The 13,854-nt window shown below is 41.4% G+C and overlaps 2 protein-coding genes across 6 annotated transcripts in view; one reads left to right on the top strand and one right to left on the bottom strand.

Moving 5' to 3' along the window:
* Positions 1–11,638, top strand: part of FBXL2 (F-box and leucine rich repeat protein 2) — a 113,040-nt gene extending 101,402 nt beyond the window's left edge. For all 3 annotated transcript variants that reach the window (XM_055321402.1, XM_055321401.1, XM_055321403.1), the window contains 2 exons: positions 8,195–8,407; positions 9,068–11,638. In XM_055321402.1, coding sequence (XP_055177377.1) covers positions 8,195–8,407; positions 9,068–9,175 — 321 coding nt within the window. In that variant the 3' untranslated portion in view covers positions 9,176–11,638. The remainder of the gene's footprint in view (positions 1–8,194; positions 8,408–9,067) is intronic.
* Positions 10,049–13,854, bottom strand: part of UBP1 (upstream binding protein 1) — a 52,955-nt gene continuing 49,149 nt past the window's right edge. For all 3 annotated transcript variants that reach the window (XM_055321397.1, XM_055321398.1, XM_055321399.1), the window contains one exon: positions 10,049–13,105. In XM_055321397.1, the coding sequence (XP_055177372.1) occupies positions 13,068–13,105 (38 nt within the window). In that variant the 3' untranslated portion in view covers positions 10,049–13,067. The remainder of the gene's footprint in view (positions 13,106–13,854) is intronic.

Genomic DNA, 13,854 nt, shown 5'->3' with positions numbered 1-13,854 from the left:
TATTAGGCAGACCACCCAGGATTCCACAGGAAAGTCATCAGTCTGAGTGCTTGATCTGCCCAGGTGTCTGTTAAGACCCATTTAACTCTGTCTTGATGGGCACTTCCACACATTGACTCCTTCATTCCCAAGCCTTGTGAGCACTAAAGTTTGAATTTTCCAGAATTACTGCTACTCAGAGAGTCCTGGGTACCACCAGTTGGGTTTTTTTTTAATTCATTTTTTAAAAAGATTTTATTTATTTGAGACAGAGCACAAGCTAGGAGGAGAGGCAGAAGGAGAGGGAGAGGTAGACTCCCTGCTGATCCCGGGACCCTGGAATCAAGACCCAAGCTGAAGGCAGATGCTTAACCCACTGAGCCACCCAGGTGCCCTCTCTTTCTTTTTTCAATGGAGGTATACTTGAGAAAAATACATGTATCAGGTGTACAAAATGATTTGATATTTGTATATATGCCAAAATGATCAACATGAATGAGTTTAGTTAACCACTGTCATACTGTTCACAATTTTTTTTTCCTTAGGATGAGAACTTTTAAGATTTTCTCTCATTATATCCCTGTGACTTATTATTTAACGATTGGAAATTTTTCCATTTTAACTCCCTTCACCCTTTACATCTACCCACTCCCACCCCACCTCTGACAACTACCACTTTTTTTTAATGTTTTTTAAAAAATATTTTATTTATTTATTTGAAAGAGGGAGAGAGACTGAGATAGTGGAGAGAGCAGAAGCAGAGAAGGAGAAGCAGGCTCCCCACTGAGCAGGAAGCCCCATGTGGGACTCATTCCATCCCAGGACCTTGGGATCATGACCTGAGCCAAAGGCAGATGCTCGACCAGTTGAGCCACCCAGGTGCCCCTTTTTTTATGTTTCAATTTTTTATTTAAATTCAGTTAGTTGGGGCACCTGGATGGCTCCCTGCTCAGCAGGGGGCGTCCTTCTTCTCTCTCTCTCGCCTGCCACTCCCCTGCTTGTGCTGTCAGATGAATGAATAAAATCTAAAAAAAGTAAAATAAAAATAAATAAATTCTAGTTAACATACAGTGTAATATTGGTTTCAGGATGTATTCTCTGTATGAACTTGGTTGCTTGTTTTTTTTAATTCCACATATAAGTGACAACATATGGTATCTTTCTGTGTCTGATTTACTTCACTTAGCATAATACCCTCAAGGTCCATTGATATTGTCACAAATGGCAAGATTTCATTATTTTTTTATGGCAGGATAATATTCCACTCTGGGTATGGGTGTGTGTATTTTTGTGTGTGTGTGTATCCATGTTTTCACTACCCATTTATCCACTGGTGGACACGTAGGTTGTTTCCCTGTCTTGGCTATTATGAATAATGCAGCAATGAACATAGGAGTTCAGATATGTTTTCAAATTAATGTTTTCATTTTTTCCAGATAAATACCCAGAAGTGGAAGTGCTGGATTATGGTAGTTCTGTTTTTAATTTTTTGAGGAACCTCCATATTGTTTTCCATGGTGGCTGCACCAATTTACATTCCCATCAGTGGTGCACAGGGGTTCCTTTTTCTCCATGTCTTTGACATCAGTCATTTCTTTCCTTTTTGATAATAGCCATTCTGCAGGTGTGAGGTGGTATCTATCTCATTGTGGTTTTGATTTGCATTTCCCTGATGATTAATGATGTTGAGCATCTTTCCATGTATCTGTTGGCCATCTGGATGTCTTATTTGGAAAAATGTCTACTTGGGCCCTTTGGCCACTTTTTAATCAGACTTTTTTTTTTTTTTTTGCTACGAAGTTGTACATGTTACTTATATATTTTAGATATTAGCCCCTCATCAGATACATGTTTTGCAAATATTTTCTCCCATTCTTGCCTTTTCATTTGGTGAGTGGTTTCCTTTGCTATGCAATAGCTTTTAGTTTGATGTAGTCCCATTTATTTTTACCTTTGTTGCCTTTGCTTTTGGTATTCATTCCAAAAAAATTATTACCAAAACCAATGGCAATGAGCTTATTGCCTATGTTTTCTTCTAGGAGTTTTATGGTCTTAGTTCTTCCATTAAGTCTTTAATTCAAGTTAATTTTGTATATCCTATAAGATAGGAGTCCACTTTCATTCTTTTGCATGTGGCTCTCATTTTCCCAGCACTACTGGAGTGTCTTTTCACCACTGCATATTCTTGGCTCCTTTGTCATAAATTAATTGATGAATTATGTGTGGCTTATTTTTGGGCTCTTCTGTTCCATTGATCTGTGTGTCTATTTTTTAAATCTGTTTTTTTTTTTTTATAAATTTTTTTTTTTTTTTTTTTTTATGATAGTCACACAGAGAGAGAGAGAGAGGCAGAGACACAGGCAGAGGGAGAAGCAGGCTCCATGCACCGGGAGCCCGACGCGGGACTCGATCCTGGGTCTCCAGGATCGCGCCCTGGGCCAAAGGCAGGCGCTAAACCACTGCGCCACCCAGGGATCCCCTGTGTGTCTATTTTTAATGCCAATACTGTACTATTTTTATTACTATACCATTATTTGTAATATGGGTTGAAACCAGGGAGTGTAATGAATTTCAGCTTTTGTTCTTTCTCAAGATTGCTCTGGCTAATAAAGGTCTTTTTTTATAGTTCCATACACATTTTAGGATTGTTCTATATTTTTTTGAAAATATTTCAACTGGAATTTTGATAAAGATTGCTTGAATCTGTAGATTGCTTTTAGTAGTATGGACATTCTTTACAATTTGAATTTTTCTGATCTATGAACACAAAGTATCTTTCCATTTGTGTCATTAAATGTCTTTCACCAATATCTTATAGTTTTCACAGTACAGGTCTTTTATACCTCCTTGGTTAAATTTGTTTCTAGGCTTTTCTTTTTGATGCAATTGTAAAGGCGATTGTTTTCTTAATTTCTCTCTCTCTCTCTCTTTATTTTTTTAGAGAGAGAGCAAATATGAGTAGGGATAGGGGCAGAGGGAGGGAGTGAGGGGGAATCTCAAGAAAACTCCCCACTGAGCAGGGAGCCCAACATAGGGCTCCTTCCTGAAACCATGACCTGAGCTGAAATCAACAGTTGGATGCTTAACTGACTGAGCCACCCAGGTGCCTCTTACTTTGTCTTTCTGATAGCTCATTATTAGTGTATAACAATGAAACTGGTTTCTGGGCAGCCCCAGTGGTGCAGCAGTTTAGCGCCGCCTGCAGCCCAGGGTGTGATCCTGGGGACCCTGGATCGAGTCCCACATCGGGCTCTCTGTATGATGCCTGCTTCTCCCTCTGCCTGTGTCTCTGCCTCTCTCTCTCTCTCTGACTCTATGAATAAATAAATAAAATATTAAAAAAATGAAACTGGTTTCTGTGTGTTAATTTTGTATCCTGAGACTTAACTGAATTTTTTTATTAGTTCTAATGGTTTTTTGGTGGAGTATTTAGGGTTTTTTATACCTAACACATCATCTGCAAATAGTCACAGTTTTACTTCTTTCTAATTTGTAGGTCTTTATTTCTTCTTTTTTGCCTAATTCCTCTGGCTAGGATTTCTAATACCATGTTGAATAAATATGGCAAGAGTGGGCATCCTTATCTTGTTTCAGACCTTAAAGGAGAATTTTCAGCTTTTCACCATTGAGTATGATGTTAGCTGTGAACTTGAGCTTGTCTTATACAGTCTTTATTATGTTGAGGTATGTCCCTTCTTTACCCACTTTGTTGATGTGTTGGGTTTTTTTTAAATCATAAATGGTTGTTGAATTTTGTCAGATTCTATTAGTGCATCTATTTAGATGATCATGTGATTTCTATCCTTCATTTTGCTTATATGCTGTATAATTGATTGATTTGAAATGTTGAACCATCTTTGCATCCCTGAAATAAAAATTCCACTTGACTGTGGTGTAGGATTCTTTTGATGTACTGTTGAATTCAGTTTGGTAATATTTTGTTGAGAGTTTTTGCACCTGTGTTTATCAGAGATGTTGGTCTGTAACTTTCTTTTCTTGTAGTGTGTTGGTCTAGTCTTAGTATCAGGATAATGCTTGCCGTGTAAGATGAGTTTGGAAATATTCCTTCCTGTTTTTTTAAAGAGTTTGAGGACAGGGATCCCTGGGTGGCGCAGTGGTTTAGTGCCTGCCTTTGGCCCAGGGCGCGATCCTGGAGACCCGGGATCGAATCCCACGTCAGGCTCCCGGTGCATGGAGCCTGCTTCTCCCTCTGCCTATGTCTTTGCCTCTCTCTCTCTCTGTCTCTCTGTGTGACTATCATAAATAAATAAAAATTAAAAAAAAAAGATTAAAAAAAAAATAAAGAGTTTGAGGACAGTTGGCATTAATTCTTCTTTAAGTATTTGGTAGAATTCATAAATGAAGCCATCTGGTCCTCGATTTCTCTTCGTTGGGAAGTTTTTGATTACAGATTCAGTCTCCTTACCAGTAATCAGTATGCTCAGATTTTCTGTTTCTTCATGATTCAGTTTTGGTTGGTCTTTGTTTCTAGGAACTTATCTGTTTCTTCTAGCTTGTCCAGTTTATTGGCCTTCATTATTCTTAGTAGTCTCTTAACGATCCATTGTATTTCTGTGGTATCAGTTGTTAGCATCTCTTTTTTCATTTCTGATTTTATGTACTTGAGCCCTCTTTTTTCTTCTCACTAAAGGTTTGTCAATTTTGCTTATCTTTTCAGAGAACCAGATCTTAAGTCCATTGATCTTTTCTATTGTCTTTTTAGTCTCTTTCATTCATGTCCTCTCTGATCTTTATTTCCTTCCTTCTACTAATTTTGGGCTTTGTCATCTTTCTTTAGTTCCTTAAGGTGTGAAGTTAGGTGGTTTGACTTCTCCTTCCTTGAAGTAGGCCCTTGTTGTTATGAACTATTGCCTTAGAACTGCTTTTGCTGCATCCCATAAATTTGGTATATTACATTTCCATTTTCTTTTGTCTCAAGATATTTAAATTTCTCTTTTGATTTCTTCTTTGACCCATTCAGTGGTAGTTCAGTAACATGTTAAATATCCATGTATTTGTGAATTTTCCACTTTTCTTCTTGTAATTATTTCTACTTTCATAGTATTGTGGTCAGAAAAAAATGTTTGATATGATTTTACACTTCTTAAATGTATTAAGATTTCTTATGTATTCTAAGATATGATTTGTTTTGGAGAACATTCCATGTGCACTTGAGAAGAATGTGTATTTTGCTTTTGTATAGAATGTTCTGTATATATCTGTGAAGTCCATCTGTTCCAATATGCTATGTACAGCTTATGTTTCCTTACTGATTTTGTCTGGATGTTCTGTCTATATCATTAAGTAAGTGTAAGTGGTTATTAAAGCCCTCTACCATTATTGTATTGCTAATTACTTACTTTAGGTCTGTTAATATATGCTTTATAAATTTAGGTGCTCCTATGCTGGGTTATAAATATTTACCAATGTTTATATGCTTGTTGGATTGACCCCTTTATCATTATGTAACGTCCTTTGTTATTATAGTCTGTTTTAAAATATATTTTGTCTGATGTGACTATGGCTACCTCCAACTTTCTTTAGGTTTTTCTTTGCATGGGCTTTTTCCATCCCTTCACTTTCAATCTGTGTGGTCCTTACACCTAAAGTGAGTCTCTTATAGGTAACATATAATGAGTCCTTTTTTTTTAATTCACTGAGCACTTTTTTTTTTTTAAGATTTTATTTATTTGAGAGAGGAAGAGCAAGAGATAGTGAGAGAGAGCACAAGCAGGGAGGAGAAACAGGCTCCCCACTGAACAGGGAGCCCAAGGTAGGGTTCTATCCCAGGACCCTGGGGTCATGACCTGAGCCAAAGGCAGATGCTTAATTGACTGAAGCACCCAGGAGCCCCAGCTCTATGTCTTTTGATTGGAGAATTTAGTCCATTTTACATTTGAAGTAATTATGGATAGTTATGTACTTACTGCCATTATGTTCGTTGTTTTCTGGCTGTTTTGTAGTTCCTTTCTGTTCCTTTATTCTCTTCTTTGTAGTTTAATGACTTTTAGTGGTACACTTAGATTCTTTTATTTTTATCTTTCATATATCTACTATAGATTTTTACTTTGTGGTTACCATGAGGCTTACATATAACATATTTGTCACAGTCTATTTTATGATAATAGCTTAAGTTTGAATACATTCTAAAGCTCTGCATTTTTACTCTTCCCTCCCTCCTCCGTTTTTGATGTTACATCTTTTTATCTTGTGTATCCCTTGTTTGTAGTTTGGGGTTTTGTTGTTATTTTTTTTACTCCTTTTGGCTTCCAGTCTTCATACTGGATATGATTAATCCATTACACTTTTATGATATATTTACCTTAACCAGTAAGATTTATGTTTGCACAAGTTTTATTAGTGCCCTGTCTTTTCATCTTGACAGAGTCCCTTTAATATTTCTTGTAAAGCTCGTTTAGCAAAATGATTAACATCTTTAGCTTTAATTTGTCTGGAAAACCCTATTTCCAGTTCTGAATGATAATATTGCTAGTTAGAGTATTCTTGGTTGTAAGTAGTTTTTCCTTCAGTACTATGAATGTATCACGTCACTCCCTTCTGTCCTGAGGTTTCTGTGGAAAAATCTGCTGATAGTCTAATGGGGGTTCCCTTGTACAGAAGTTGTTTTTGTCTTGCTGACTTCAAGATTCTCTTTAACTTTTATATGAATCTTAGTCCACTTGATGTCCCATAAATCCCTTATGCTATCTCCACTTTTTTTCATCTATTATAGCTATAGAATAGGGTATTTATGGGACAAGGTGAGTCCAGGATCCCCTCAGAGCCAGGTTGATCCAAGAGCATCCCTGAATGGCAGGCCCCAAAGACTGGGGCACCAGAAGCATATAAAAACTCCCCTCCAAGAGATCCTGGTGCCCTCCGAGGTCTCCGGTGAGGATAGTCAGCCCTTTGCTGTGTTTAATTAGAAGCCTGCCCCTCAGGCTGCAGCTATGATGATAAGCTATAAGGCCTCTTTTACAGTGTCAATTGCTGGGCCTGTTGTCTCTTGCTGTGCCCTGGGAATACTGGACATTTAACCACTCTCTCTCTGTTGGTTATAGTCCTGTGAGGCCCACCAGCATAAGTCCCATCTCCTGGCCCCAGAGCCAGGAGATATAGAGGTGTCCTCTAGCAGCAGCTGCAAAAACCACGGTACCAGATGTAAAAACAGGGCACTGGGCACTTGTAAAAGTTCCTTCCTGAGAGATAACGGTGTTCTGAAGCACTGCAGAGGGAGAGTGAAAAGTTGGTGCCTACTGGCTGTGGAGTGATAGTGGAGGGAGAGTGTAGAGATGGTGCCTACCAAGAAAGAAAAGTAGAAAAAGAAAAAAGCCTATATATTTTTTAAAAAGCATCCTCCAGTTGGAGCAAGATAGGAGTGTAAAGATGAATGTCCCCTAGCCCCCATACCTAGAGTACCCCAGCATGCCCCTAAATGTGTCAAATCAGATGCCTGACCCTCAGGCTAGTGCTCTGAGACAAGTAAATGGGCCTCTCCCACACAAAGTCCAGGCACCCCTCAATGGGCCACTTCCATGCGGGCCCTGAGATGGGTGAGTCCAAGTGTGTGAGCCCTTTAAGAGCTGTTTTTGGGATCCCTAGTCTTGTGGGTGTCATGGTTTACATCCATTGGTTTTCAAAGCTAGATGTTTTAAGGGTCTCTCAAGTACAGATCTTAAGGGCCAGGATGCCCAATGTGGGGTTCAAGGCCTTTATTACTCAGGGAGAAACTCCAGGTTTTGAGTTCCCTCCCTCCCAGCTGTGGGTCTCCGCATTGGGAGTGGGACTTATGGCAAGATTGTGTCCCAACGTCTCCTACCCACCATGACATGGGCCTTCTCTCATTCAATGTGGAGCCAGCCAGTTTTTAGGTTTTTGGGGTTTTTGGGGTTTTTTTTGAGTAGGCTGTCCTTTATGTAGCTGTAGAATCAGGGTGTTTATGGAAGGTTCAGGATCCTCTCATGTTGTCCTCTTCAACTGTATTGTGACCTGCGATTTGATTTCCATTTTTACGTAATTGTAAAAATGAGAGAAGTCAGTCACCAAGAGCTGCAGCAAACCCATGGCCAGAGCACCCCAAGGTTTGGTGTTTAATCCTCCTGTGGTCAGCAGTTACTGTAGGACTCTGCTCCGCCCAGCATGTGCGCTTCTCACAGGCCTGGAGCCTGGGAGAGAGCAGGTCTCACAGATATCCACGCATGTCTCCCTGTTCCAGAGTCTGTCCCACTGTGAGCTCATCACTGATGATGGGATCCTGCACCTGAGCAACAGCACCTGCGGTCACGAGAGGCTGCGGGTACTGGAACTGGACAACTGTCTCCTCATCACCGACGTGGCCCTGGAGCACCTGGAGAACTGCCGCGGCCTGGAGCGCCTGGAGCTGTACGACTGCCAGCAGGTTACCCGCGCAGGCATCAAGCGCATGCGGGTAAGCGGGCACGGGGCTCCACTTCCTGCAGTTTTTAAGCCATGAATACATCAAGAATCCAGCTTCCATTTTCTCTTAAGCCTATAGTGATACAAACTGACGCTATGCAAGTGTCTCATTCCAGATTTCCTTATTAGGTCTCCCTCCTGGCAGATTCAACTTCCAGAAGGGGTGTGGGGCAGAGGTGCCACAGTCTGGGGATCAGAACTCTTGTAAGGAAAGGGACATAGTCATCACCAGTGGGAAGGAGACCACAGTCCTGGTTAACTTCCAGAGAAGAGGCCTTAAGTAGAGGGTTTTCTCCTCCCAGGCAGTTCCCCTAGTCTCCTGGAGCATGCTGTAAGTTGAGGCAGCTTTGCATTCATGTCCCAGAGCTGGCCCAGGGGCTGTGGCTGTGAGGATTCCGCTCAGGGCGCAGGACTAGTGACTGCCCCTGGGCAGATACTCTGTTCCACCTCTCTTCAGGTGTTGCTGTAGGGGATAAGTATGTCAACAGGGGCAGCTCTGGCCTACACTAGAAATGCTATATGAACTCTTTGCCTGAGCATCAAGTAGAGTGGATTCTACATGGAGAACTGTAGGCCTGTCTGGGATTGTCCCTCTAATCCTCAGCGTAGCCTCTTGATGACTACTCCGCACTCATCTGTCCTCTGCTTCCAGGCTCAGCTCCCTCACGTCAAAGTCCACGCCTATTTTGCTCCTGTCACTCCTCCGACCGCAGTGGGAGGAAGTGGCCAGCGACTTTGTAGGTGCTGTGTCATCCTCTGACGACAGCTGCCTGAGCCCAAGGCACAATGAGCTGTTTCTTCCTCCAGAGAAGACCCAAGTCTTCCCCACCTGCTCCACCTTCACCCAAATCTCTTGGTTCTCCACTGGGAAGGACATTTACAGGTAAAAGACTTCAGTAGGGACTGCAGTAACTGGTGATAGTTTTCACCTTTAGTCTACCACGATGCAATCAAATCAAAGCCTTGTGTCTGTCAGCACATGGCAAGAGTGGTCTCAGTGCCGCCTGGAACATGCAAGAGACCTGAATCTAAGAGGTGGGTGCCTTCTTAGGTACAGAAGTTCTGCTGTTGGCTTTGTCAGCATTCCTCAATAGACCATCAGTGTTAGCACAAATCGAGCAGAAAAAATAAGCTGTTGATTTTTTCTACCTGATACTTAAGCCAGTGGCCTACTTTAATTCACACTGATTTCATTTTGATTAGCAGGACTTTTTCCACTTGATGAAACAGCAAAACTTTCTCAGTGACCTGTACTGCAAATTCGTGATGCCTGAGAGTTTTTTTTATGTAGACTTAGGTGGGAGGCAAGTTAGTAGATTTCCATGAGACACCAAAGAAATGATGACTCGGAACTGGGTGGAGCAGGGTCTCCACCTTTCTGTTTCTGTCAGCTTGTCATCTACACTTTTGGGGACCAGAAACTAAACAAACACAACTCAGAGGCTGTGTTGCCTGACTGGAAATAAGCTGTGGCATGCGCTACAGCAGAGTGCATTTTTGTTGTAGGAGAAAAGCTAATCATGTCATCTCTCACAAAATTTGGGGGACCTTAAGGAAATAGAATTAAGGTTTAAGTTATCTATAATATATATAATCAATTAAAAATAATGAATGGATGCATGTAGAATGGGTGTGATTTTTTTCCAAGTTTATTTTAAAATCTTAGAAATCAAGTTACACCAGAACTATTCAAAAATTGTACACACTTAAAACTCAGATCAGTAAAGTGTTGGCACCTTTTAGACTCATAAAAATGAATAAACCATTGCAATGCTTAAGTCAGAGGGTTTTATTGCTAGAATCTTAATGGCAGACAAATCTGAGCAAAACCATTTTCCAAATTCAGACCTTTTAGTATTATCTAAAATCGGATAAGCTCTGGTTTCCATTCTGTGCTGTTCACATGTGTAGTATTTATTAAGATTAGGAACCCATCACCACTCTCACATTGTGAACTTCAGTGTTCATGGCAGCTGACCCTTCCTAACAACCAGCACAGAGCTCACGGGGAGCTGGAGTGGAACAAGCCGAGACGGTTATTTTCCCACAACTGGCAGGGCTTCCTTTACACAGGCCGTTTAGGAGCATTCAGGTTACAATGGAAGAGAAGGCAGGTGCACACACGACCCCTTAAGTTAATTTAACAAGACTATCAGAATGAGCATCCAGGCCCTGATGGAGTCAGGGCCAGACGATGTCCTCTAGTATTGCCCGGTCTAGCATGTGTGCTTTTATACCACAGCGACAATTTTGATATACGTTTACACCACTCTGCGTGGGGGCGTGACTGATGTAGGAAGCTATTTAAATAAAAAGCATAAAACACACACTTGCTTCAGTAAATTATAGTCTCTCTTAAAAATTTCTATGACCAGGGCTTTCTATACCATCTCTTTTGAGCCAGGACACAACCAAATCAGAGTTACTGGACTCACTCCTCAATGACCTTTGACTTCATTAGAAGAAGGGAACAGCACAGATGAGGTTTCTCAAATGAGAAAAGCAAGGCGGCTTCCTCTGTAGGCATGGAATAGTTCATGGAATAATCTGTCCTCAGCTCCATCATCAGCTTTGAGAAAACAAACCGAAAAGAATGCAACATATAGGCCTCACCTCTTAAAACATGTAGACTTGGGTGTGCTCAGCACACATGCATGGAACCCCCTCGATTCTAGGGCTTGAGGTGACACCGTCAGGAACTGGGATTTTAAATGAGACACGAGTTTGCAAAACAATCGGAAAACATTTATTATACTGAAATGTATACATCCTACTATTAAAAAAAATAGCAAATTTGCTGGTGCCATAATTTAACCTGCTTTGCTGGGACAGACTAATGTTCAATGCTGCTTGGTATATAATTTCAAGTTCAATGAGCTTTTAAGTGTTCTTGACCCGACTTCTAAAACCTGATGAGGAATTCAAAATAGCACACAGCCTTAAATGACATTTATTGTTCCATATATGTTGAGACTCAAAAAGGAATGCTAAACAGACAAGCAAAACTCTAAAACAAGAGATATGCTCACTTCTTTTCCAAATGATTGGTACAGAAGAGGTGTTCATATGAAAGCAAAGGGAGATGGCAGAAAGAAAAGTTCCCCCGCTTCAGGGTCTACAGAATTACAGATCTTTTCAGACTGAAGATGAAAATGTATGAGACCAGGCTCCTCTGTATCCAATAACCCCCTCTACAAATAAAACACAAAATGTCAAAGCTTTTTCCCATTGAAGTAGTTTGTCTTCTGGGAGAGATTTCAAAGCCCAAATTACTCATTCCTATTCCTGCCTGAACAAAGATAAGAATCAAGGAACACATTCAGAACCAAGACAGCTGGTCAATGGTCAGAGATGCTACAGTCAAGAGTGGAACTGAAGTTTAAAAAACCGGTCTCCTATACCACAGGCCTCAGAGATGCTTGCTGGGGCGTGTGGGGAAGGCTTGGGGCCAGGAGAAGCGACAGAGGAAAACAGCAAAAGCCGTGGACTCCCCTTGAGAAGTGCACTGGCAGACAAGCATTTGGTTTTGTGGAAGAGGCACCTTTTTATGGAAAAGAAGCTTTTATGTTGTGTATTAAAAAGCCTCTTAATCACCAAAATGTTTACCCATGATTGTACTAAAGCTCAATATTTCAGAAGTGTGGTGAAATTTTACGGTACAATTTAGTGTTTCATTTATGACATCTCGTTTGCCATGAATAATTTCTACTTGTTGGTAACTCAAAGACCCCTTTCACAGCAAGTCAGAAACTACCATACTTTCCCCCCTACCTAGGTCACCGGTTTCCACTGTCTGGGGAAGGGTTTTAAAAACATTTCAGAACAGGACAGTGCAGGGTGGGGAGGACAGAGAAAGGGAGGAATACCACATGAGTTTAAAAAGCAATAGGGCTTCAAAAATGAAAACCAGAAACAAAATGCTAAAAATGGAAGCAGAAGCAAAAGGTTTTTCAATAAATCTTGACAAAGCAAAAACACAAAAGTCTTTGTACCTATTAGGATTTACACTGATCCTCTCACCAAGGTACTCTTGATAATGCAGTTTGCTTCAAGCCCGCCTTCCTGGCTTGGATCTTCCCCGCTCTGGCACGAGCCCGTCACACACACCCTTAGACATGATTTGTTCCGAGAAGGTGCCAGGCCTCTTACCTGACCACTGATCATGGTATGGGCACATCACATCTGCAGACAGATTCTGTGCTGAGTCCACGACACCACTGTTCCCACCCCCACCCTGGGTCAGCATAAGGTTCAGGCAATAAGAGCCAAACTGGCACAGAAGGTAAATGCCCACAGTACGTTTTTACATTCATTTCCAAACCGCATACAGTGTAAAAAGACAGCAAAGGCTGCTTCTAGGAACTGTATCTACTGGCCTCTGCCAGGGAAGCAGGCAGCGCTGCCTGCATGTGGCCCCCAGAGCTGCACGCATGCTGTCCCAACGTGCTCACTCTCACGAGGATGCTTGGCTGTGGCAGTGACAGTGAGGAGATTCGCCTCTCATACAGCTCATTAGAAAGGTCATCTTGTGTTTTCAATATGAAACATTTCATAGGGTAAAATCCAATCCCAAGACTTCTTGGATTCAGTCTTCACACACTTTTAAGCGTGACTTTATTTGGTACTGAATATAGTTCAGACTAAGTAAGACATCACTTCAAAACTATGTGGATACCATCGCCGTTCTCAGCTGCAGGAAAAGGAAAGAGACGTTACACACAATTCTTTCAGTCAGGCTTAAGACAATCAAGGCTATTAAACTGAAAACTGCCAGAAAGCTACAGTTTCCCTTCCCAACTCAAGTTCCCTTTAAATAATTCTAGAGAAAAAGAGCATGTACAACACAGTCCCTGTTGAGATATTTTACTTTCTGATGTCAGGCCCATATGCCCATCAGCACCCTGCACTCATGCTCCCTGTCACCTCTGGGGAGTACGGGACTCAAGACAAGTGGCCAAAATGATGTGAGCAGGGGGCGGGGAGGTGGGGGCAGAGCAGTGAGGACGCCGTGCAGCCCACGGGACAGCCACCTCCACACAACACAAACTCAGTGCTTCCGTCCACCTTTTCTGGAAATAATTTTGTAGCTCCTCAGAGGCAGATCTGAAACATTTTGAAAATATCACTACTTTTGTCTGATGGCCCAGTGTTAATCGGAATGGCTAGGAACAGTACAGGCATTCATCAAGAAACAAAAGAAATTTTTTCACGAGGACAGGAGCCTGAAAAACAGTGTACTGAGATTGTAGGGGATGTCCTGTGATGTCTGACATCAGCAACACAACCATACAATTACAGGATGAATTTCCTTGTTTACATCATTTGAGTTTTGCAGAGTAAAAGCTGTACTGCTTTGACAAACAAAACACTGAGAGGAGCACGAAGCCAAAGATGCTGTAGCAGTGAAGGATGAAGTGAACAGCTCAGGAAAAGCAACCC

Source organism: Nyctereutes procyonoides, unplaced genomic scaffold (assembly GCF_905146905.1).
Source record: "Nyctereutes procyonoides isolate TBG_1078 unplaced genomic scaffold, NYPRO_anot_genome, whole genome shotgun sequence".
In the NCBI taxonomy this organism is placed as follows: domain Eukaryota; kingdom Metazoa; phylum Chordata; class Mammalia; order Carnivora; family Canidae; genus Nyctereutes; species Nyctereutes procyonoides.
The sequence above is the reverse complement of the archived record's forward strand: the minus strand, read 5'-3'. Positions and strand labels throughout refer to the sequence as shown.